Source organism: Pectinophora gossypiella, chromosome 3 (assembly GCF_024362695.1).
Source record: "Pectinophora gossypiella chromosome 3, ilPecGoss1.1, whole genome shotgun sequence".
Classification (NCBI taxonomy): Eukaryota; Metazoa; Arthropoda; class Insecta; order Lepidoptera; family Gelechiidae; genus Pectinophora; species Pectinophora gossypiella.
Window position 1 is genome coordinate 704143 of NC_065406.1, and position 25566 is coordinate 729708.

Consider the following 25566-nt stretch of genomic DNA (forward strand, 5'->3'; position numbering starts at 1 on the left):
ATCTTATTTGAGAAATCCTTTCCAAACACTAGGTAAAAATCAAAAAGCTAAAATTATTGGTTGACCGAAGTTCGAAGGTGACAAATACAGAAAATAGTTTTTAAAGGCGGCCTTAGTATTAGGAGCAATCTCTTACATTTTTATTGAATTTTACAAAAAATATCTTTAAAATTTTTAATGCAATAACGAAACGCACTGTCAAGCGTATTTTTGTTTCACTTATTGTGGGATAAAGTTTACGCACACGTGAGACAAACTACAGAAATTACATTAGTGCCATCTCTTTTTAAGATAGCGCCAAGAGCTACTTTCATTCCATATATTACGAAACTGAAAAGATTAGTATTGTTTGTCGATTTGTCTCGTTGGAATTCCCTATTGAAAAGTTATTAAAAATGTGATAATATTTTAAAAAACAAAGATAAAATGGACGTGTCGAAGTTATGCCGTAGTTGTATGGAGGAAGTAGCGCCGTGGGAGTGCGAAAATGTGGACCAAAAGACGATGGAAATGTTCAGCTTTTGCACTAACATAGAGGTAAATAATACATGCACACACAACATAGTAGCGTCTTCGAGTCAAGCGCATTATAAAACTTCGGTTCGTGGCGATTTTGTTTTAGTAAAATATTTCTCACAATTTATGAATAGTTTCTGAAATAATCTTTTAAATTTGTTTAAATGTAAAGATTGATTAGGTATTCTAAGATTACTTTATGAATTAATAAATATTTTGTTTATTATTCAGATTTTGACTTTAGTTATGTCAAGAAAAAATACAAAAAAATCATATCTTTTTCAGATTCCAGTAGATGATAATTTGCCTAGACATTTTTGTTACAAATGCACTGTGTTACTAGAGTCCACATACACTTACATTAAGAAGGCTCGCAGAGTCAACGGCAAACTGAAGAGAATAATCCAAAAGTCTACAAACAATTTTGTAGATAAGTTCCTTAACAAAACAAATTCTGTTGAAGCAGAAAAACCTGATGAGAATGTACTTTTAAATAATTTTATTGAGCCTGAAAAGATTAATGATGAGACAAATGATGTTAAAGTTAACTTAAATAATGTAGATCATGATATATTTGATGATGATGATGATGAAGATGATAAGTGCCTGTCAGAGTTCAAGAGTGAAAATGTAGATATTAAGTTGGAACCGGAAGAAGACAGTAGCTCCACTGTCATAAGTAAGGAAGCAGCGTTACAAGTATCCGAATCAGATGATAAAAATAAAAATAATGGTCATAGTTCTAAGATGAAATTCAAGAGCAAGAAATGCCAGATTTGTAAGAAAAATTTTGCAAGCAAAGGCTGGTACTCTCGCCACATGAAGACGGCGCATGCTGGTGACACATCAAAGGAGTTGGGAGAGTTGAAGAAGAAAAAGAGTCACAAGAAGCAGAGAGAGACAAAAGAGACTGGGGACCAGAAGGGAGAGATTAAATGCAGGGTGTGTGACAAGGTATTCTCCTCTAAAGCCTGGCGCACAAAACACCTGAACGAGCAGCATTCGGAGAGTGTAGATGGACAGAAAGTATTCCTCTGTCCATACTGTCCAAAGAGTAAGTTAACCTAACTATATTTTACATAAGACTTATTTATTTTAAATTAACTAATGAAGTTTGATTATTTATTCTATATTAAATTTATTAATAATTAAATAATTAATAAATGCTTTGTTTTGTCTTTTATTTGAAGTCCAATACTTAAATGCATTTTTTTTATTATAATTTTTCTGAAGCAATGATTTAAAATTTACAAGTTACCAATTTCAAATTGTTCTAAAATCAGTTGTGTGAATGTTTCCATTTCAAATGCATCTATCATACATTTCATTTTTTTGCTGCTTGCTTCATGCCTGCTACAATCCTACCATTTTAAAAGTCATCTGCACACAAACAATCATTGGTCACAGTATACTTCTTTTGGGATATCATGAAGCACCTACAAGCCGCGAGTCCTTTCTTTACCAACATTATAGTACAGACAATTGTATAAGATTGTGAAAGTTCGGTAACTAGACTTGCACCTCAACCGTAAAACACAACATTTGCTTTTGTCAATAATGGATAATAAAGGAATGTCCTTTTATTAAGGAAAATATTAGCAAATACCTTTTACATTTTGTGGCATAACTGCTAGATATCATACACATATACTACATCTACAGTGTAATCAACGACCGATGCCATAGGTAAGCTTCGTATCACGACTATTATGTAACTTTTACTATTTCATAATCTATTTTTCATACCATGCATTGCAATGCATGCATGCATCAGCCATCAATCTCATTACACTATCACATTACCTGCCATCTTTATGCTCTATGCAATTACCTATTATACATCAATGGCTGTATGGCTCTAGCGGTCAATACTTGTGTACCGCTATCGTACCTATACAGGATGTTAGTGACACCATAACGAAAAGTGTGTAACCGTAACGTAAAAAGAATACTAAAATTTTGTGACAGAAAACTCTACTTGATATGAACTTAGAAACATGGTCAGAATAATCCCTCAATGTTTTCGTTACGGTGTCATTAAAACGGTGTATAGTTTTAATAAGACGCAGGCATAAAGCCTGGCACACAGTACGGTCACGAGCATTAATATGTATACACTTTGGTACAATGTCACATTAACTTTTTTGACAAAATGAACTGTAAAACCGACAGAGGGATTGTGTCCTCTAACATGATGGACTAATGTTATGGGCGATAGGCTGATCCCTTATCACCATAAGGTTCATCATATCCATCTTTGGACTTCGTATCAACAGTGGCTGCAAGTTGTCTTTGATTACTTGTGGCTCTGCCCACCCCATTAGGGATTACGGGCGTGAGTTTATGTATGTGTATGTATGTGTATGAACTGTAAGTCTCACTAAATATCAAATATGTTAGTGCGACAAAGTCCTAAAGTGGGTACATTATATTGGTCATGACGGTACACAAGGCCGTACCGGGGGGCATGGGGACAGGAATATTTTGTTTTTTCCGCGTTTCTTTTTTTATTATTTTTGAACACCGGTGGTCAATTAACAAAAATATCCTAGAATCTTGTGTGCACACACATATTACTTGTTATGGTAGACAGAGATCACGGAATTCAATTTAATGAATAAAAAAGAAACCTCAAAAAAAAAACATTTTTATTTGGATACTTTTTCGCTTGAATCATTTTGTCCTTATGCAAATTAATATTCCGTTAGAACTTAGTAATTTAGCGACATAGATAAGTTGTAACTGGATATTTTTGCAAAAGATTCTATTTAAGTTATTTTTGCGTTTAACTTACGGTTTTCCAAAAACTACCCTCACACAGACATGAGGATTTATACGAACTCCTACCCCCCGGCTCGCAAAGTTTGCGGTACCGCTTGGAAGAATTCATTCGCCCTTGTATTTGACGAGCTTAAATTGAATATAATGGAGCTTACAAAATTTTACACGAACTCTATATACGATAGCTATACGCACCCTCCGACCACTCGGATCCATTGCATGGCACCATTTATGAATGCGTCACCACACAATAATGTGAAATAAAAAAGGGTGTTAGCACCCGTATTCTGATGTTAACTCGAATCTTCCTCGACTCGAATTCAACTCAAAATCGTTATTCTCAGATGTAACGCATATAATGCACGTCATTATTTTCGTATTATTTTGTTGGCAGCATGAAATGCTCGACTCCAGTAAGGCTGCGTTTCCATTGACGCGGAGCTGAGCGGAGATTTGCAGGGATCGACCAATCACCGTGAGGGAGAGTGACAGAGCGTCTATGTTTCTCGCTCTCTCGAACGCTGTGATTGGTCAAATCCGCACAACTCCGCTCTTCTCCGCACAGCTCCGCGTCAATGGAAACGCAGCTTAAGCCTTAAATGTCAACATAAAATACCAAAATTTTTAGAGCGAGTTGAGTTGGGGAAGTTTCGAGTTAACATCTAGAATATGGGCGTATATCTCTCCTCAGCGTTCTCAAAGTATTCCCACATGTACTACCACACGACGTCGCACCCGGACGTGGCGAAGCACCCGTGCGGCTCGTGCGGGAAGGTGTACCGCATACGCAAGGAATTGGAGCAACATATGAGGACTCATCTAAAGGACCGACCGTATGCCTGCGACCGCTGTGATATGAGGTAAGCCACTCAATCAGCATCATCCCCATTTAACGGCCTCCGTGGTCCAGTGGTTGAGCGTTCTGCTCGCGATCCGGACAAATCACTTTGTGATCCCTAATTTGGTTAGGAAATTGCAGGCTGATCACCTGATTGTCCAGAAGATGATCCGTGCTTCGGAAAGCACGTTAAGCCGTTGGTCCCGGTTACTACTTACTGATGTAAGTACGTAGTCGTTACTTGAGTCACGTCATGGCGGCTCAATAATAACCGTGACACCAGGGTTGATGAGGTTGGTCATTCACCTCACAACCCACACGATAGAAGAAGCATCAAGAAGAGTTTGCGTAACACGATAGCATAGAATAAGGAATAATACTACGTATAGAAAGGAAACTCCGCTCCCCACCAGCGTCTGAGCTAGGTTTACCTCTCCCCCCTCGAACAGTTTAGACTTGAATCGCATGGTGTCAGACGTCAACACACACAGATGCGCGTGAACGATAATGTCAATGTGTAGTCTCGGTGTAAAACGAGGTTGTTTGTATGAAATGTCCGGGGTGTGACGATAGGTTGTGTAACTGTGATGTGAGATGAAAAAACATTATAAGTATAAACTTTTTTTACCAGGTTTAAAATGAAAGGTATTCTTATAACGCACCTGAAATGGCATGACGGCGTGAGGCCGTTCCTCTGCAGTATATGCGGGAGAAGCTTTATACAGTGTAAGTTTCTAGTTATTATATTAGCCTTTTGATTAACACCTCCTTCACTTTTTCGTCTTCTCTTTCTATCAGAAGGGGTTAAAAATGCCACATCGAAGCATTCATCTAAAAAAGTAATATTGCTATTTGACATTTGTTTGCATTGCGCACTTACTTTATTATATGCGCAAATGTCAAATTATACATTGTTTTAAGTTTACGCGGTTATTGGTGCTAATTCCTGTAAATACCATCTAATTTTATTTTAAGTTATATCTGTCATTTTCTTATCCGCCGAAAAGGAAAGGGACGGGTAATCGACAAGCATAAAATTTATGGAACACACGTCAAGTTTAAGCACAAATCTAAACCAACCGTCTAAAAATTTTACATCAGTCAATAACCCGACACATTCATTTACTCATTCTTCCTAAAATTAAGAGCTGTGAATCATCCGTCCCTTTCCTTTTCGACGGATATGAAAATGACGGATATAACTTAAAATAAAATTAGGCGGTGTCTCCAGGAATCGGGGCCATTATCATAATTAAAGCACATAGTTCTTACCGCGTTTAAATGGAGATATGAGACTGCCGATATTTCGACACTGTTGCAAGTGCCATGATCACGGGATGACTGATGAGATTGGAAAATTATGGATCTACCTACTCCACTCCAATCTCATCAGTCATCCCGTGATCATGGCACTTGCAACAGTGTCGAAATATCGGTAGTCTCATATCTCCATTTAAACGCGGTAAGAACCAGTTATTATGTGCTTTAAATGTCAAATTGCAATATTGCTATATATTAGATGAATTTCTTCGATATGGCCTCTTTAACCTCCCTGGTCTCACCAAGTTTGAACGACACTCCATAACTTTGCTAGCCTCTTCGGCCGGGACGGGACCCATGATCAATCGTATTGCTCTCAACCCTGCAAATAGAGACGGTATTATTAAATGAGTGATCTACACTCGCTCATTCACGCGTTGTCGTAGAAACCTGGGCGCGACGCGTTACGGTGTCAAACATACTCCCGTCTCTCGCCTCTGTGTGCATTATGCTTTATTTATACAATCTTTACTTAGTTCATCTTGCGTTGGATATACCTCTGTCTACCCCAATTGGGATACAGTCGTGAGCTTATGTTATTTTTCAGCCACCTAGCATTATCCCGTTTTTCACAGGGTCAGCTTATGTTATGTTTATTCCCGTTAAAAAGAAGGGTTAAGGTTGCCTGGCAGAAATTGCTGTTCAGCGATAAGGCCGCCTATTGTGCATATTTTTATTCGTATGTTTATGTCCTTTGTATATGTCGTTGTGCAATAAAGTAGGTGGCAACCCTAGGTATAAAATAGCTTGTTATTCCGCAGCGGGCAACTTAGAATCGCACATGCGCGTGCACACGGGCGAGCGTCCGTTCGCGTGCACCGAGTGCTCGTTCCGGAGCACGAGCCGCGTCAGTCTGAAGCGGCACGAGCTGCGGCACCGTGGGGAGCGGCCTTATCCGTGCACGTACTGCCCGAAGAGGTTCTACGAGTCTTGTAGTCTGGTAAGTCATTTACATACATACATAAACTCACACCCGTATTCCCCGAAGGTGTGGGCAGAACTACAAATAATCAAGAAACTATTTGCAGCCACTTTTAGTTTTTAGGATAATGATAAACCGTATGATGATAGGGGGATCAGCCTATCGCTCTTACAGATGATCCAACATGTTCGACAGGACGCTGTCCTTTTGTCTTTGTTTTGTTCTGGTAAGTCATTTGATTTCCAAATTCCACATACAAATTGCTCTCCAATGAGTTACCAATGAGACTTCCCATGCTACGTTCCCCAAAAATATGGATAACAATTGCCTAAGCCGTGTTCATCATTAGTCCTATATTTATAATAGACAAATTAGTCACGTATTTAAGTCATCATCATCAATTTAAGAGCCACGCTCTTGTCGGTGCAGCAATTTCCATGCTACTTTTTAGGGAAAAATAGGGCAGTGGTTTCCCTCTTGCCTTCCGCCCCGCAGTACTCTGTCTGACGCGAGTGGCGTATTTAAGTAAGTAGTCCATTATGAGTACTTATTTTGAAAGGGGTGATTAAACGTAATAGTTCCTATTAACAAGAGGTCCATATGCGATACTTTTCCAATATAATAATAAATAAGTGAGTAATTAGGGACTTTCCACGCTGCGTTCCTCAAAGATAATACAAATGGCGCTGTCGAGTTTTAACGTGATAATTACCTATTTTCTCATTACTCGGGCACCGTCACCATCATCATCTCCCTAGCATTATCCCATTTTTCACAGGGTCCGCTTACCTAACCTGAAGATTTGACAGGTCAGGTTTTTTACAGAAGCAAACCTATCCGACCTTCCAACCCGCGAAGGGAAAACCAGCCAATACAGGTTAGGTCACATACCTCCAAAAATGCATTTCTCGGGAATGTGGGTTTGCTCACGATGTTTTCCTTCACCGCGATTAACCTCACCCTGTATGATTTATGCTTAAAAAGTGGACGTGTAAATAAAATAGTATAGTCTATATTTTAATATTTACATCTATTACTTTCAGACCCGCCACATCCGCTCCCACACCCGCGAACGCCCGTACCGCTGTCCGTACTGTTCCCGCGACTTCAATGACAGCGGCAAGCGGCGCCGCCATTTTATGATGACGCACAAAATGGCGGCCGACGACATCCCGCCCATGGACAAAGATGGCGCGCCCGTTGAGAGAACAGCACAGAACTGCGCTAGGAAACGGCTTGAAGTTCAATGACGTCTATTAACATAAAAACTATGAAGAAAATGTTTTCTAAATTGGGTCGATCGGCTTTGGGGCCCTAGTTTGGTGGGTGAATGTCACTGTCTAGTTTAGACCGCAGATGTGGCTTATGTCTTGGCTGACTTTAAAAACTGACGTCTCTGCAATTGATTGCTAAAATAATTTGTGTCTTATTGACGGTAGCAAAATGTGCAAATCAGATTCGCCAAAAATTTAAGATACGTTAGTTAGCTACGTCTGCGACGATGTGTGATAGATAGAACAGCTAAAAGTATGGCTACAGATGGATTATGGTATAGGCATTAGACCCCTCAGAAGATTTTTTAACAAAATTTTAGGTCGTTGCGGAGACTATGTCCTTTTTGTCTACATTGGAAGAGGTAATAACTTTTACGTTCATAATCTAGTATTGCCATTAATTTAACGGAAATAATTATAATGAAATATTAACGTAATTAAGTTAGTAACCAACCACCAAAGGAATTTCTGTAGAATTTATTATCTATGTGAATTAATGGTTTAACTTATCTTTAACTATGATAAGACAAGCCACTAAACAAATTTACGTAAGCTGCAACCGCCTACTACAATCAGACTGAAAATGAAAGGATTATGTTGTATGAAGTAACAAACTGAAATCACAAAAGTATTTTGTACTTAGGAACTAATTTTCAAATGTTTATTATCATTATTATTAACAATTGTGTTCAGATAATTAAATAATATTTTTATTAAGTTCGAAAATAAAACCCGTTGATTTATTGAAATAATTTTATTTATATATTTAATTTAAACATTATCTCTAGATATAACATATTAACAGTCAACATTAAATATTATAATAAAATATCGCGAAGGCTACACTATACATTATATTTAACTAGAGGGAAGAATTTGTGAGGTACTAAAATAATATCTTTTGAAGCACCAAAACTATCCGCATTTGGGATTTTTTTATACCTTTTACGAAATTACTTTTTAAATTATATACAGGGTGTTGTTAACATCGTAACGAATACTGAGGAGGATAATTGAGACCATGATTCTAAGTGGAATTTTCCTAAAATATAGAACTATATAACCGACTCTCATGTTGTAATTCAAATCTGTGAAGTATATTAACGAATCCTTTTATCCTTGCCACGTATCGCATGTCTATCGAAGGTTTTTTGGAAAACATCGCTTTTAGCGATGAGGTCGTCTCCCTCCAGTTTAGTTTTTAAGTATTTTCTTGCAATAAAGGTTGAACCACATCTGTCAGCACGTTATAAGGTTGCTTCAGAACGCCATATCAAGCTATAGCGCGCTTACCTAATCTGAAGATTTGACAGGTCCGGTTTTTTACAGATCCGACTGCCTGTCTGACCTTCCAACCCGCAAATGGAGAACCAGCCCAATACAAGAATGTGGGTTTCCCGCTATAAGCACTCGTTAACTCGATACGACGGCAATGCGGTAATAAATTCTCCCTAAAATGGCGTGCAAATGGGCACAGAATCAAGAATAATATTACGTATAGAACGGTAATTCTCCGCCCCGCACCAATTCGAAACGGGCACAGAACTAGATTTACCTCACCCCCTCTGGGTCTTAATTTAGTCGAAATGGCCGTAAGCTACTAAGGAGAGAGGGGGAACGCGCGAGGACTGTCTGTCTCGCTTGCATTTGCATGATAAGAATTAGATGTTTGTATGGAGTGTCCTGGGTGTGAAATCGATAAAACTACACTAAAACATCTACAATCAGCTTAAAATTAATGCGCTTCACTATTTAAACAGCCATTTTGAATCTAGTCTACGTCTGGTAATGCGGGACATTCCAATCGGCGTTCCCCAAAAACACGTTTTTTCTCCGTTTAAACTTCTAATTTCATATATAACAGACATATGCATCTTTTATCTTTGTTTTTGGGTATAAATGACGACCCTTTTTACACCAAGGTACAATTACAACTTCCACCCATTATTATTCTGATTAAAATAAAGAGAAGCAATATAGGTAGCAACCAGTGGCGGATTTACCAGTAGGCTGAGTAGGCTGAAGCCTAGGGCGGCAGATTTTAGGGGGCGGCAAATTTGGCCCAATTTTTTTTTTGTCTTACAGAAGTAAAATAATAGATATTATACCTATACACAAAGAAACAAGTGACAAGAGTTATAACATTTTAGTAATGCACAGTATACTGAACATTCTTACGTCTGTACGGGCTTCAACCGAACATATTTTGCTAACTTTGCGCCGTGTTTTTGGTAGCGCTGTGCACTCGACTATAATTAGTATCGAATTTCAGAGGTCAGTAGGGGCGGCAAAATTTGAATAGCCTACTGGCGGCAAATTTGTAAATCCGCCACTGGTAGCAACATCGTTGATGCATACATACATAATGTGATCCAAATGTCAAGCAACAATTAGTTTTATATATGCTTCTGCCATTACATTACATTTTTCAATAACTATGTGCCCTAGCAATGACAAAATAGGTAATTATCACGTTAAAAGAAAACAACGCCATCTATCGTGTGTTTGGGGAACGTGGATGGAAAATCCCTCATTTTACACATGGAAATAAAAGTTATTTAACTACACAAAATTGTTATATTATTCATTTAAATGTGGCTAACATACCTGAAATCGTTGTGCTGTTGTTAGACCTGACTTTTGTTTATGGTAAGTAGTTATATATGTCGCAGGGATATGATAAAAACGGGGATTTGATCAATTCCCTAAGGGATTTGATCAAATCACGGAGGATGTTAAAATAACAACACGATTTTATCTTTTCCCTAAACAAATCTAGTGAATTGAATAAATCCCTAAATTGGTTCAGTGAAATGACAAAAATAATTTTGCTTTGGTATAGACCGACAAGGATGTTTCGTCTCGCGTGACGTTCCGAATGTTACCACTTTGGGAACGTTTGATTGAGCGGAGGCTTGTGCCTAGCAGTGGGACGTATATAGGCTGTTTATCTATGTCATTTCGAAAGGTGTTCTGGTAGAGGAGAAGAAATGTCAAGAAACTGCAACAGCAACACGTCTTTTAAATCGATGTATATGTCATGGGCCGATCGGTAAATTGGGATGATCGCGATCTGCCTACGCAGAACATGATGTGCCTAAGCAGATCCAAGGCAGGCTAGGCAGATCCAAGGCAGGCTAGGCAGATTAAATATTGTAGCGCGCCGATCTTTAAATTCCCCTCCGCCGCACACTTCACCCCCTCAGGTCGCACCCTCCAATCGCGTCGCGTCTAAATCGACGCTACCGCTACGCGCACGCGCGCCGGCCGCGCGGCCCGCGTCCGGCACGCTGATTGGACGGCGCGAGATTCGGCTCCCCGCTAGATTCCGTGTTTGAGCGTACTTGAAATGGTTCACGCTATTCTGATATAATTTTGTAATTATTCGTATTTCCTAATTTTATGTGAGAGACTGTTAAATAATATTGTTTGTTGCTCCTACATTAGAATCACTAGTGTTACTGTGAAGTGTACCTCTCGTTTTGTTAATAAACGCGGACCTTTCGTATCACCACCTGGACTGTTTCATTCTGCCACCCTGGAGAGACCGTGAGGAAATTCACGCACCGAACCCCGAACTCTACCGACACAGAGCACCGTGTCACAAATGGCGCCCAACGTGGGGCTCGAACCCACGACCCTGAGATTCAGAGTCTCATGCTCTACCGACTGAGAGCACCGTGTCACAATATTCAAATTATCGAGCATGTGGAATCCAGTAGTAGGAGTTGTAAAAAGCTTAAAACGGCCTAATGTGGTGACAAAACGTGAGGACACAGTGATTGCGGTTTGTCGTAGTGAGTTTGGTGCGACTTCAGATGGTTCCGAACATTCCGATATCAAATACATAAACAAGCGGCAAAGAACGAGGGTAAACAGATATGTCTGCCCGTAGAAAATTATGGATCTACCTATTCCACTCCAATCTCATCAGTCATCCCGTGATCATGGCACTTGCAACAGTGTCGAAATACCGGGAGTCTCATATCCCTATTTTAAACCCGGTAAGAACCCGTTATTATGTGTTTTAATTAAGATTAAATATTACCTATAATGAGAGTTACATTTTTACATACATACATAATGTTTTCATAAATATATTGACTTGCAATACACGCGCCAAAAGATTCTTGTCGGTCTAAGTATATTTTTTTATTTATGTGTGTCAAAATATTGTTTTATATCGTAACTTGTACATTCTGCACGATGTTGGACCACTCAACTTTCGAGGGTACCAGGTAGAACGCTGGGGCTACTTTCTGACCGCACGGACATTTGCAAGCTGAAACAAAAAATGTGTAAGCTCTTAAGTTGTTGCGAATGGACAATAGATGGCGTTACTGAGACGTGAGATAAAGGAAACATAAATACATAGTTCCTATAAGTAGATACATGGATAAATTATACATGGGTGTTGTTGAGTGCACGCTTTCCCCACTGCCGAAGTAAATAAACGCGTTTTTTTACCTTTGATGGGTTTGCTCTAGACCCCAGACTTGCCCGAAGGCATTGACGAGGCCTAAGATGGAGCGAGCTCGTCCAGAAGGTGCCTGTTCACTCTGGCCTTGAAAGCACCCGGGTTACATGCATTCGGAAATACAGAAGACAGCAGAGAATTTCACTCCTTAGTTCCAGAGAATTTTACTCCTTAACGATCGGTTCATATTTTGTTATTAGTGTGACGGTTATTTTTTGTTATGCGTTTATAGAAACGTTATTCTCTAATAAGTGTACGGCAGTGAGTAGATGTGTGCTGTACGTGTATACCTCACTTTTGTGGGAGAAAGGTGTCAGAAAAAAATGTCTAAAATCTAGCCCAAATGCACCTCCCGTCTCTAATTTCTCTGAATAAACCAGCTGAGGCTGCCAAACTTATTTATTAATATTTCTGCATGCCCCAGGGTATTTTGCGTGCCTCTTTTAATGAACACTCTGTAGAAACAGTTGAAATCCAAGGCAGGTACCTACTGTCAGTCACTCAATACTCGAGTATAATCGTCAGTATTTATTTATAGTTATGTCGTGTGAGGTTCAACTTGTTTAGCAAGCGGTAACGAGCGAACTACCTACTTCTTCACTACCGTGTGTACTCTATCCATTTAGTATATCTTTATTGTATCTACCTACAAAATGTAAAAACAGACGATGAGTTGCGGTGTACAGAAAAACCTGTCGATAGGTTTTTGAGGCACCGTTTTTGATTGTAAAATGTTTATTATTACTTTGAATAAAAAAAAAAACGTAAATATTTACGTTGCGTGTGTGCGTGCGTACGTGCTTTTGATACCTGAGTATGTATTACGTGTATCTGCCTGAGCATGTGTGTCCTTGAAAGTGGGTGCCCCTGAGAGTGGGTGTCCCTGAGAGCGTGTACACCTGAGCTGCTGGCGTACGGCGTGTGCACGCAAGGTCAGCCGTACGCACGCATGTGTAGTGGGTTGTGTTGTGTGAATAACTGAGAGTACGATAATGCTTCTAACTTACCCATAACCCAGCTGAAGCTGCCAATCTTGGTCTTGCACTTGGGGCAGTGCAGCTTGCCCTGCGGCTCGTGGGACACCCCCTCCATCCAGCTCATGGGCTCCACGAACCACATCTGGCGGCATACCTCGGGCTCGTCGCGCCCCGCGATGTGGCCGTCCACTAGGTTGTGCTCGCTGTATCCATCTAACAACTCCTGAAGGTTAAATCAAGAGGTTATTACGACTTCTTAGATTGTCATTCGACGTCTGACGCGCGCGAAGGCAGACGTGTTTTTATTCCCTTCGTGTTTTGTATCGGTCGGCGAATGTTGTGAAATGCACTAGCTGCAATATTGTGATAAGCGAGGTTAATAAACTTGATGTGATGGACGAGGATGGAATTTGCCGCATATGAGGAATTTATCCATTCTAAAATTAACAGGAGGAGCTCGGTGGCGCAGCGGTAAACGCGCTCGGTCTGCGATTGTTGAAGTTAAGCAACTTTCGCAAAAGCCGGTCATAGGATGGGTGACCACAAAAAAAAAATGTTTACATCTCGAGCTCCTCCGTGCTTCGGAAGGCACGTTAAGCCGTTGGTACCGGCTGCATTAGCAGTCGTTAGTAACAAACAATCCGCACTGGGCCCGCGTGATGGTTTAAGGCCCGATCTCCCTATCCATCCGTAGGGAAGGCCCGTGCCCCAGCAGTGGGGACGTTAATGGGCTGATGATGATAATGAAAATTAACAGCTGTCAATCACCCGTCCCTTTTCGGCGGATATAAATGACAGGTATAACTTATAAGGGGGTGTCTGCAGGAATCAACGCCAATGTCTACTAACCTGACTAGACCCCTCTCCACTGTCTTCCCCCGTGACACGGTCGCCTACACGCCCCAGGCTTTCGCTGTCACTGTCGGCGGAGCTGCGCTGGTTCGTCGTCAGGTAGTCCTGAGCCAGTTCCCTCAGCTTCTCATAGAGCACGTGGCCGGTCTCCACGTACTGCAGCTCTGACACCGTGCTTGGTGGAGGCCTCATGTTCTTCTTCGTTTTTTGTATCCTCAACTGTAAGAGAACACAGGAATTAAGACCTACCTTTCTCATCATCTCCCTAGCGTCATCCCGTTTTTTTTTAATAAATAAAATATATATGTATTTCGGAGGGAGAGGGAAAGTAAACAGCTGAAGTCTTCATAACCCACGATTTTACTCAGCACAGAGTAGAATTAACACCATAATATTCGAATTAGAATATAAAGCCTACAGCGACGCGCACGCACGCCGTCCTCCATTCCTCTTCTGTCCCTTTCTTTTTTCATACCTCTCGCTCTTCCACTCTCCTCATCTCCCTAGCGTTATCCTGTTTTTCACAGGGTCTTTACAGAAGCGACTGCCTGTCTGACCTTCGAACCCGCGAAGGGAAAACTAGCTCAATACAGGTTAAACTCACTTCTCGGGAATGTGGGTTTCCTCACGAAGTTTTCCTTCACCGCTGAGCACGTGATAATCATTTATGATCCAAACATGGATTCGAAAATCATTTATTTAGGCCCGTGCGAACCTGCGACCTCAAAAGTGACCTTACCAATAACGCCGCCTTTTGTACCAATTAGCTAGCAGTTAAAAAAGTATGAAAATGTCTCGGGGGAAGACTAAAGCACACACTTCATACAAACAATCTCGTTTCATACGATTGAAGTCTAAACTATGTTCGAGGGGGTGAGGTAAACCTAGCTCAGCCGCTGGTGGGGGGCGGAGAGTTGCCGTTCTATACTTAGTACATACATACATACATACATAAACTCACGCCCGTAATCCCTAATGGGGTGGGCAGAGCCACAAGTAATCAAAGACAACTTGCAGCCACTGTTGATACGAAGTCCAAAGATGGATATATACGTAGTATTATTCCTTATTCTATGATAAAAGCGCGGACGAAGGTCATTCCTCCAGGTACTTTTGTGTCCGCTTTCTTATTACTAATATCATAAGGTCGAACTTGTACACAAACCCTGGACACTCCATGTTTCGTACACGCCACTGTATGTGTGAACTTGCGCGTATGTTTCAGTTACGCAAGCGATTACGAAAATCGGGGGTGGGGTGAGAGGGCGGAGTGTCCTTGAGGTCCCTCTCATATGTCGTATAATCCGCGGCATATAAGGGTTAAACCACATCTGTCAGCACCTCATCGCACTGTTCTATTCTGCTGTCCTTTTCTGTTACTCGCAACCGTCTTTTGCTAAAGCAAGAGAGAGCGACCGCACGCGGTAGAACCGACAAGACGATAGCACGCTAGTAGTTTAACTATTTTGTTATTACGATATTCGGGGGGCGCGCGGGTCAGCGCGTAACCATGACAACGCATGACGCTGCCTACGCGGAAGACCGCCATTTTCGTTCAACTTATAAGACGCGGACAAGACGCGGATTATGTTATCGTTCTGAGCGGATTATACGTTTACTCTATGCAACGAAGTCTGGCACAACGGCTTGATCTACAAGCTTTATTCACTGGGAGTGCCAGACCGTCTCGTGCACATCATACGAGACTTCCTCTCAAATCGAACCTTTCGCTACCGCGTAGAAGGGACGCTCTCGTCACCGCACCCGATACATGCCGGAGTCCCACAAGGCTCCGTCCTCTCCCCTTTACTATTTTCATTGTATACTAGTGACATTCCCAAATCCCCTAATACCGAATTAGCTTTATTTGCGGATGATACAGCCATCTATTCTTCGTGCCGTGGTCGAGTTATGATGACCGGAATCCTCCAACGCGCGGCCAATGCCTTGGGCAAGTGGTTTCGCAAATGGAGAATCGAGGTAAACCCGGAGAAAAGTGCAGCGGTGTACTTTTCAAAGGGCTATTATAACACGCCACGGTCACGCCGTCAACTTAAAATCATTAAGATGTTTGGCAAGCCGATCCCTTGGGAGGAGCAAGTCAAATATCTCGGCGTAGTCTTAGATAGACGTCTTACTTTCAAGGCCCATATCAAACGTGTGCGCGATCGCGCCGCGTTTGTAATGGGCCGTCTTCACTGTCTTCTTAACAAGCGAAGTAAATTGTCCCTTAGGAATAAGGTGAAAATCTACACGACTTGCATCCGTCCGATCATGACCTATGCAGGGGTAGTTTTCGCTCATGCGAGTCCCTCTCAAATCCACCGTCTACAGGTAATACAAAATCGTTTCATGCGGAAAGCCACGGGAGCTCCGTGGTTCCTTCGCAATGAAAATCTGCACATTGACCTAGGTCTGCCAACCATTGCCCAGTGGCTCAAATTAGCTTCCAAACGTTTTTTCGATTCTGCTCCGCACCACCCAAATCCCCTGGTAGTTGCGGCTTCCGAATACATCCCGCTTAGGGACGGTACTGAAAAGTATCGGCGTCCGAAGGACGTAATATACGATCCCGACGACCCGATTACTCTAGCCATAGAGGCAGCCAATCAGCTCGCGACACCAAACACTTCAGGACCCCGATACCGACCCCGCCGGCGTGGTCGACGATTTCCCTCATTCAGCGCTTATCGCTATCGACCCACTAGGGTCGATTAATTCTTTCAAATATTTTTCCTCTCAGACGACGCCCTGAGCCGAGGTTTGCGCCCAACTGGGCACCCTCAGGCCTGTTGTCTTAAACGTTGTACCGGGTGAGAGCCTTCAGCGCTCCCCATTTGTCCGGCCAAGTAGTTAATGCCATCTGCGGCAAATCTACAATAAGTCACGTCAAAAAAAAAAAAAAAAAAAAATCTATGCAACGTATTTCTTTTTTTTTTTAATCTTTATTTACGAAGGACGTAATATACGATCCCGACGACCCGATTACTCTAGCCATAGAGGCGGCCAACCAGCTCACGACACAAAACACTTCAGGACCCCGATACCGACCCCGCCGGCGTGGTCGACGATTTCCCTCTACCCACTAGGGTCTTCAGCGCTCCCCATTTGTCTGGCCAAGTAGTTAATGCCATCTACGGCAAATCTACAATAAGTCATGTCAAAAAGGGAGGTTTATATCTATATAGACATGCCAATCCCATCGTTACTAAAATTATTACAATAGCAACAACAACTAGACATTATTACTAAGTATTTATACACGCACTATGAAAGGAGTCCCTGAATTTTTTTTATTACCAAGTTGTAAAAAGCCACAACCACTTCGGAAGTTGGACTAAGGTTACACACACGAGTTAAGAGCCACGCTCTTGTCGGTGTAGCATTCTCCATGCTACTTTTTTAGGGAATAATAGGGCAGTGGTTTCCCTCTTGCCTTCTGCCCCGCATTACTCTGTCTGACGCGAGTGGGATGGCGCCTAGAGTAGTCTATTTCAAAGCCGTACTAGGACTCATGTCCTCTGAATAGTACTGCCAGTTACTGCTGCCCTGTCAGGTTCCAGGTCAAAGGTGGTATTGCTTGTCTATTAAATGCCTTTACAATCTAGTGAGGTTCCCAGATCGTAGTGAAGAGGAAATATAGACTATATTTAGCAGAATCGACAGGACAATCTTCTTCTTATCGTGTGGGTTGTGAAGTGGAATACCAGCCTCATCTGGTGTCAGGGTTAGGATTGAGCCGCCAAAGGCCCCTGACATGGCTCATGTAACGATTACTCACTACAGGACAAACATCTAAAATAATGGATCCATTGGACTAAGGTTGGTTTGTATATAACCTACATGTAATGTAACGTATATCCATTGTTTTAAGTTTACGCGGTTTGCGGTCATGGCACTTGCAACAGTGTCGAAATATCGGGAGTCTCATATCCCCATTTAAACGCGGTAAGAACCCGTTATTATGTTATTTTGCGCGGCATAAGCTGAGTGAGGACCTTTTATACGGGACACCATCCACTACACATGGGTAAGCCGACATGACGTCACATTTTAATTTAGGTATAAGTTTCTGTGTTCGTTTTCCATGTTTCTATATAGAAAATATATCGTGTGTGCGTTGACTTCTGATGTGATGTCATTATAATATATATATATTATATGTAATCCGTGTCTGTGGTGTCCTAAATAATAAATGTTTCTTTCCTTCTTTCTTTAATAACGTATATCCGCTGTTCTCCGCGTTCAGACAAGTTCGACCTTGTGAGAATAGTAATAAGCGGTCAAGACAGTACCGAGAGGCGTGCCATCGCGTGCGTGCGTGCCCCACCGGTCTCGGCACGTGCGGGATGATGTTGTCGTGCCCGGCGACGACGCGGCGACACTTCTTGCAGCGGTACACGATGGGGTCCGGCCGCTCGCGGGTCAGTCCCGGGTCCGGCTTCACCAGGTCCGCGAAGAGTTGCGGCAGGATCTTTACTGGAAGCAATAAGAATAAAATAAATTTATTGTCAGTAACAATTTACATTTGCTTTCACCATCACCAGCCCATTAACGTCCCCACTGCTGGGGCACGGGCCTTCCCTATGGATAGGGAGATCTTTCCTTAAACCACCACGCGGGTCCAGTGCGGGTGGTTATTAACGACTGCTAATGCAACCGGGACCAACGGTTTAATGTGCCTTCCGAAGCACGGAGGTTCGAGATGAAAACTTTTTTTTTGTGGTCACCCATCCTATGACCGGCCTTTGCGAAAGTTGCTTAACTTCAATAATCGCAGACCGAGCGCGTTAACCGCTGCGCCACTGAGCTCTTCGTTTGTTATAAGTACCTACTAAGTAATTATGAATATTACGAATACAGGCAAAAGGAAATGGCTCGGCTTGTGCTGTGATGGAGCCATGCTATGGCGCCATCCAGCGCTTATTTTCAGTCATTTCCTCTTCCTGGGAGCGGAAGTAATTGTCAACGAGGGCGTAATATCAGATTATAGGTCAGATTGTTTTCGTCACGTTTTCCTCAAACGGCCGAACGCGAGACTAGTTGAAAGTTTCAACTTCAAACTGAAAGACTTCTTTTCTACATTTTATTGTTTTTTTTTATATAATAAAACCTAACTAAATCCCTGACAAACCTAATGAAAAGTGACCTTCATATTTTGAAAATCGAACTAAAATAATATCCTTTCTGGTTTAAATCTCTCAAAATATTAGGTCATTGGCCCCGATTCCGGCAGACACCTCTTAATTTAATTTTAAGTTATACCTGTCATTTTTCTATCCGCCGAAAAAGAAAGAGACAGATGATTGACAACTGTTAATGTTAAAAAGAAATGAATAGCCCAGGTTGAGCCCAGGCGAATCAAATAGGTATCTCGCTGATATGCAAACTACTTGAGGTGTGCTGTCAACTTAATTTTGTTGGTCGATATGGACTTTATGTTGGGGATGTGCTTTTTTTTAGCCAACGACTGAATAGCACAGAATCATCTTCCTTTTTCAGACAATCAGGTGATTCAACCCTGCGACATCTTGAAAAAGAAAAAAATATATAAAGTATATTTGATGTGGTCGGAAACGATGGCGCGATGATCTCGACGGTTATCGAAAAGTCTGGATAGAGCTCGCACAGAACCGGGATACTTGGAAAGACATGGGGGAGGCCTATGCTCAGCAGTGGGATCATACAGGCTAATAATAATATTTGATTTGATTTGAGCAAACAGTGGCCCCGATTCCTGCAGACACCGCCTAATTTTATTTTAAGTTATATCCGTCATTTTCATATCCGTCGAAAAGGAAAGGGACGGATGATTCACAGCTCTTAATTTTAGGAAGAATGAGTAAATGAATTAATAACCCGGGCGAATCAAAAGGTACGTCGCTGGTATACAATCCGTTTGACGTGCTGTCTACTTAACTGTGTCGGGTTATTGACGGATGTAAAATTTTTAGACGGTTGGTTTAGATTTGTGCTTAAAATTGACGTGTGTTCCATAAATTTTATGCTTGTCGATTACCCGTCCCTTTCCTTTTCGGTGGATAAGAAAATGACAGATATAACTTAAAATAAAATTAGATGGTAATTACAGGAATTAGCACCAATGTCAATGTTACCTGTTTTCAGCCTCTGGCCAGCCATCTTGAGCCGGAACTGCTTGTACCGCGGGTCGTCCTTGTCTATCCGGCAGCCCATGTGGCCCCACAGCTTCAACTGCGCCACGAACCCCATGTTGGGGTGCACGTACCGTCGCTTGCTGCGTACCACGTACAGCGCGTCGTCGTAACATAGCTTGTACTTGGACATTATGTACCCGACTACTACTGCTCCTGAGCGGGATACGCCAAAGTAGCTGGAACAGCATAACATGAAATGCTTTTTTTGTAGATTCGACGGCACAAATTCGGACCTTATTCAGGATCCCACGCGGAAGGTCCTGGCTTTTTTTTTATTTATTTGGGATAACAAACAGTTACATATTATAATGTTACAAATTGTAATAGCTTAAAACAAAATGTATCTTAACATGCAACCAACTACATTATCCACAGCTTATGTATACAGTTTACATTTTTAGGATCTCGTTAAGATGCGTGCTGACAGTTATACGTAAATGTAGGTATATAACAATAGGTACAGGGTTTCTATTTAAGTATATAATATTGAAATAAATTTCCCAGGTGGATGGCGCCAGTGTTAGTAGACTCAACGTTTTGACTCCAAACGAACAATCTGGACCCGACTGAACCGGTGTAGGATCAACCACGGAAAGTCGAACCATCACCTACATAAATGGGGCTTAAAGGAGTCACAGAGCTGCATCGTGTGATGGATACGGCAGAGACTTGGTTCAGGGAGCTTAAACTAGATATACATATGTTCCACACAGGATATATTTCTTTTTTTGTCATACGCAATAATAATAATAGCATACAATCATGTCTGTATCCCTAGTCCACCCCTGGGGTAAGCAGAGGTATGTTTAAGTCCCTTGTAATAGCTGGTTTTGCTTTTGTGGTTTTTAATAATGGTTACCATTAACCAGCCATGTTGCCATCTAATTAATATATATTTATTTATTTAAGATAACAAGCAAACATAATGTCAAACACACACACACACCACATTCTTGCTTAACATCAGGTAGAATTAGAATCTAGGTGAAGAGCACTAAAAGAAAATTTGACTTTCGTAAACAAATTTTCATATAATGAAAGTAAGGGACTTTTAACAAACCACTGTATTCTATAATTATCTGTAACTTTCTTTTTATGTCAACTTTTTAAATATTAATTAAGGAACAGAAAAATATGGACATGGAATATGGATTACAGGAAAAAGGACTGAATTGGTGGAGGAGGAGGGTTGGTGCTGTATTATGTGGTATTGGTAACTTACCAATGTACCAGGATTGTACCACCGCTGGCAACAGCCTCCTTTATGAATTCATTTGTAACAGGCAGGATGCTAATCAGATCCTCCTTTGGTATATCAGCCACTAGAACAATGAATATATTATAACAAAAAAAATTGTTGAAAATTTTACAAACCTGAGAATTTAAAAAAGCAATATTGCCATTTGGTGACATTGCGCACTTACTTTTAGGTAAGCATATACCTAATAAATAAATAAAATAAAAATAGACTTTTACATTACTCTATTATTGGAGTATAGCCCTCTATAATGGATGTGAAACTTAGACACTGACACAGAAGGACAGAGAGAGCCTCGAGGCCTTTGAAATGTGGTGTTGGAGGAGGATGGAAAGAATAAGTTGGACAGAAAAGGTTACAAATGAGGAAGTGCTAGTAAGAGTAAGGGAAAATAGACAAATAATGAGAATTATTGAGGACAGAAGAGGCAAGATGATTGGACACCTAATAAGACACGACGAATTTATTAAAAATATCATAGAAGGAAAGCTAGAAGGAAAGAGAGGAAGGGGAAGACCAAGAAGAGCTTACATGGAACAGATTAAAGAAAAGGTTAACGTCGTGTCTTATAGGGAAGTCAAGGAATTGGCCTTTGATAGACTGGAATGGAAAATGCTACACCGACAAGAGCGTGGCTCTTAAATTGATAATTGATTGACATTACTCTATTATTATCTAATGATTAGCCGACGTCAGCGACATCAACACCTTCCTCGTCAGGTTGTCCTAGGACATAGGCCTCCTCTAGGCATTTCCAAATGTGGCGATCTTTGCCATATACCTAATAGCAAATATCAAATAGCAATATTGCTTTTCAGATGGTTTGTTTCAATGTGGCCTTTTAACCCAAAACAAGAAAACATGTCTCACATTTAATATATTTGCAGGTGAATTTGGGTGTGTGACGCTGTATGACCTGCGGTAGAGGGACGAGGTCTATGGTGAGGATGTGTGTGATGCCGAGTCTCCTCATTGTGTTGTAGTTACGGGCAGTTGCTAGATTACCTGCAATATACAATTACGCAGTTTTTTTTTTAATTATTTATATCATACAAGTAATATTACACAAAGATATTAATTAAAAACACGAATGTTTAAGATAACATATTCATTGCATTCCTGATGTTTTATCGAGGTCTTAAAAATAAAAGAAAGTACAAACAGGAACCCTGGACGTTTTGACGAAGCCTGTGGAGGACACCTAATCTTTTTGTTTTTTTTTTTTAATTATTAAATAATATTTCTCAAAAAAAAAAGGAAACAATAATATTAAAAAACAAAAGTCATAGAAGGGAAGCTACAAGGAGAGGAAGAGGAAGACCAAGAAGAGCTTACAACAGATTAAAGAGAAGGCGAACGTCGTGTCTTACAAGGAAGTTAAAGAATTGGCCTTTGATAGACAAGAACGGAGAATGCTTCTCTGATGATGGAGTAATATTACATAGTTAGGCAATCTCCTAATACCATGACATTATAAAACGGTTTGATATTGCCATGCCTGGTCCCTTACATTAGCATTATTACCAATGCCCGTCACCAGCATTTTACTGTTGTTGTATAGGACTGTTACCTTAAATAAATCGGTTAGGTTATGTTAGTATGCTGCTATCGGCCAGACTTAAATTTTACCAATTATAATTTGGTTATTTTTTAAGTACATTTTTTGAATAAGTTAAACTGTCTGTCATAGTGTAAAATGTATATTATAATTTTTCAGGTGTTCACCATGAATTAACATTAAGCATAGAAATTTTAATTATGCACATTGTTAAGCAAAATTATAATACGAGTAGATATTTAAGTTTTGCTTTCTAATATATATCCTGCTTAAGGACAATATTAATGTAACAATGATAAAGAAGATACAGGTATTTACCTAAATATAAACCATCATCAATCTTGTCTACGCTTACTTCCTCGAGGGCGTACTCCTGGTCACACATCTCCACCTCTGCATCAATCTTAGTAGCCATTTCTATAAAAAAAAATATTTTTTAAATATCTTCACATACTGCTGAGCAAAGGCCTTAAAAATAAAAGAAAGTACAAACAGGAACCCTGGACGTTTTGATGAAGCCTATGGAGGACACCTAATCTTTTTGTTTTTTTTTTAAATTATTAAATAATATTTCTCAAAAAAAGAAAACAATAATATTAAAAATGGGATGGATCATATAGGCTAATAATAATAATAATCTTCACATACTATTGGCATTTTAATTATTTAGAACTTTTCGTACAACGTCAAATAGGATAGTCATGCATTAGTTACGAGAAATAAACAGCTAAAACCAAAAATTGCGATTGTAAACATTACCTAGATTAGAAAAATCAATACTTTGAACGATGAAAACACTAAGGAAATATGAGACTTCTATAACATATACCACTGGATTTCTTTCATTTTACACTAAATATATTGAAAACACACACATATTTTACACAAAATTAGCTGTAATATGGAAAAACCATGGGATATTCCAAGGATATTTACACTCGCGGTTATATTGAAGTAATTTTTGTATTTTGTCTCAGGTTTAGACACAAACATAAGAAGTGAAAGCGTAATTCGAAGATGAAGAAGATGGGTGCAGTTTTGTCTCCTCTAACTTAAGTTATTAGCGAAAAACTATGTTATGTTAAATAAAACGCACTGACATTTGTGTGACAGTGGCAGAGGCAGAAGAGAAGTGCTACCAACATTACAATAAGAAATACTACAAAGTACAAAATCAATCAATGTTACTTTATTTTAATGTGATTACATCGCATTCTCCTATTATTAGCAATAATAATTATAAAAAAATATATTTTGTTATCATATATATAAAGCGTTGTAAGTATTAGTCTCCGAGGCAGTATTTTTCGTAATGGCAGAGCAGACAACGTAACAAACATGGCGGTAAATTTTAATGTTTGGTAATAACTTAAAGTTTTTACCAGTAACAAGAGCTACCTATCTAAACGATACATAATTATTATGTAACTATTTAAAGTCGCTATATTTTCCTCTTTAGAGCATTTTGTATTTGTATTTTGTGCAACATAGTCAAACCAAGATGGACGTTCATCGAATATCATAACAAACAAACATACTTTCTACCGTGTGTGTGCTTGCGATTAGTATCGGGGTTACCCTGGTTGTATAACCAGCCACAATGAGTTGGCGAATCTGCGGTTGCGCAACCACCCTAATGAGCAATACGTTAACCTTGGACTGTTACTGAAACTTATTTACGAAAAGATTTGAGGAAAATATTTAAAATATTATTTGCAATAGGTACAAATAAGATTTAACTTGAAACTTTTTATATTGCTATATATTTTGAGAAATTGAATTCTACACATAAAACATAAACAGCGTATATACGTCCCACTGATGGGCACAGGTCTCCCCTCAATCAACCGGAGGGGGTATGGAGCATACTCCACCACGCTGCTCCACTGCGGGTCGATGGAGGTGTTTTAACGGCTAATAGCCGGGACCAACGGCTTAACGTGCCCTCCGAAGCACAGAATCATCTTATTTTTTCAGACAATCAGGTGATTCAAGCCTGTAAAGTCCTTACCAAACAAAGGATAGTCTCACAAAGTGATTTCGACAATGTCCCCATCGGGAATCGAACCTGGACCTCCAGATCGTGAGCTTAACGCTCTAACCACTAGACCACCGAAGCTGTGCATTCTACATCCGCTTCTTTTTCATTATGTAGACTCATATCTCTTTCGAGGAAGAGATGTAGAAGAGTGTATTTAAGTCGTCATTGGGCAACTTGCCGTCACTTTTGGCATTGATATTCAAAAATAATTATATTATGATAAAATCTATAATAACAGTTATACCTAACCAAATATTGTAGTCATTACTAGCAACCTTGTAACTGTTATTCTATTATTCAAGTGACTACAACAGTATAAGTAGGTATAATAATTATCATTATTCAAGTCACATTCGAAAGTGCGAACAACGAAATGCATAAATCTATATTCCGAGGTCCACAACATGTAGTATATTATAATACATGCGACCCACAAAATGGGTGCGCGAGCTCATCTGAACTGTGTAAAAAGCATGTCATAGTATTTATGATTTGACTTCTAGACATGGAGAATGAATCGCCAATCAGGTGGTCTAAAAAGAACACGAAACAAAGTAAATATTGCAATTTGACATT

At 40.2% G+C, this 25566-nt stretch overlaps 2 protein-coding genes across 4 annotated transcripts; one reads left to right on the top strand and one right to left on the bottom strand.

The window, feature by feature from the left end:
* The first annotated feature begins 34 nt into the window (after positions 1-34).
* On the top strand, positions 35-8394 carry LOC126382222 (gastrula zinc finger protein XlCGF57.1-like). The gene is made up of 6 exons (XM_050032004.1): positions 35-537; positions 802-1570; positions 3989-4157; positions 4767-4861; positions 6217-6395; positions 7421-8394. Exons 1-6 carry the CDS (start codon positions 427-429, stop codon positions 7625-7627), a joined length of 1530 nt encoding a protein of 509 aa, XP_049887961.1. The 5' UTR covers positions 35-426; the 3' UTR covers positions 7628-8394.
* Positions 8395-8521: 127 nt separating this feature from the next.
* LOC126382229 (dual specificity protein phosphatase MPK-4-like) lies at positions 8522-24038 on the bottom strand. 3 transcript variants are annotated; one of them, XM_050032029.1, is made up of 9 exons: positions 23886-24038; positions 23268-23366; positions 22262-22396; positions 21356-21455; positions 20074-20309; positions 18288-18436; positions 13955-14176; positions 13136-13328; positions 8522-11933 (listed from the first exon to the last, which is right to left on the bottom strand). In XM_050032029.1, exons 2-9 carry the CDS (start codon positions 23362-23364, stop codon positions 11830-11832), a joined length of 1236 nt encoding a protein of 411 aa, XP_049887986.1. In that variant the 5' UTR covers positions 23365-23366; positions 23886-24038; the 3' UTR covers positions 8522-11829. The 3 variants fall into 3 exon arrangements, with proteins under 3 accessions (XP_049887986.1, XP_049887984.1, XP_049887985.1); XM_050032027.1 differs by having other exon boundaries at positions 23709-24038; XM_050032028.1 differs by lacking the exon at positions 23886-24038 and adding an exon at positions 23598-23618.
* Positions 24039-25566: the final 1528 nt, after the last annotated feature.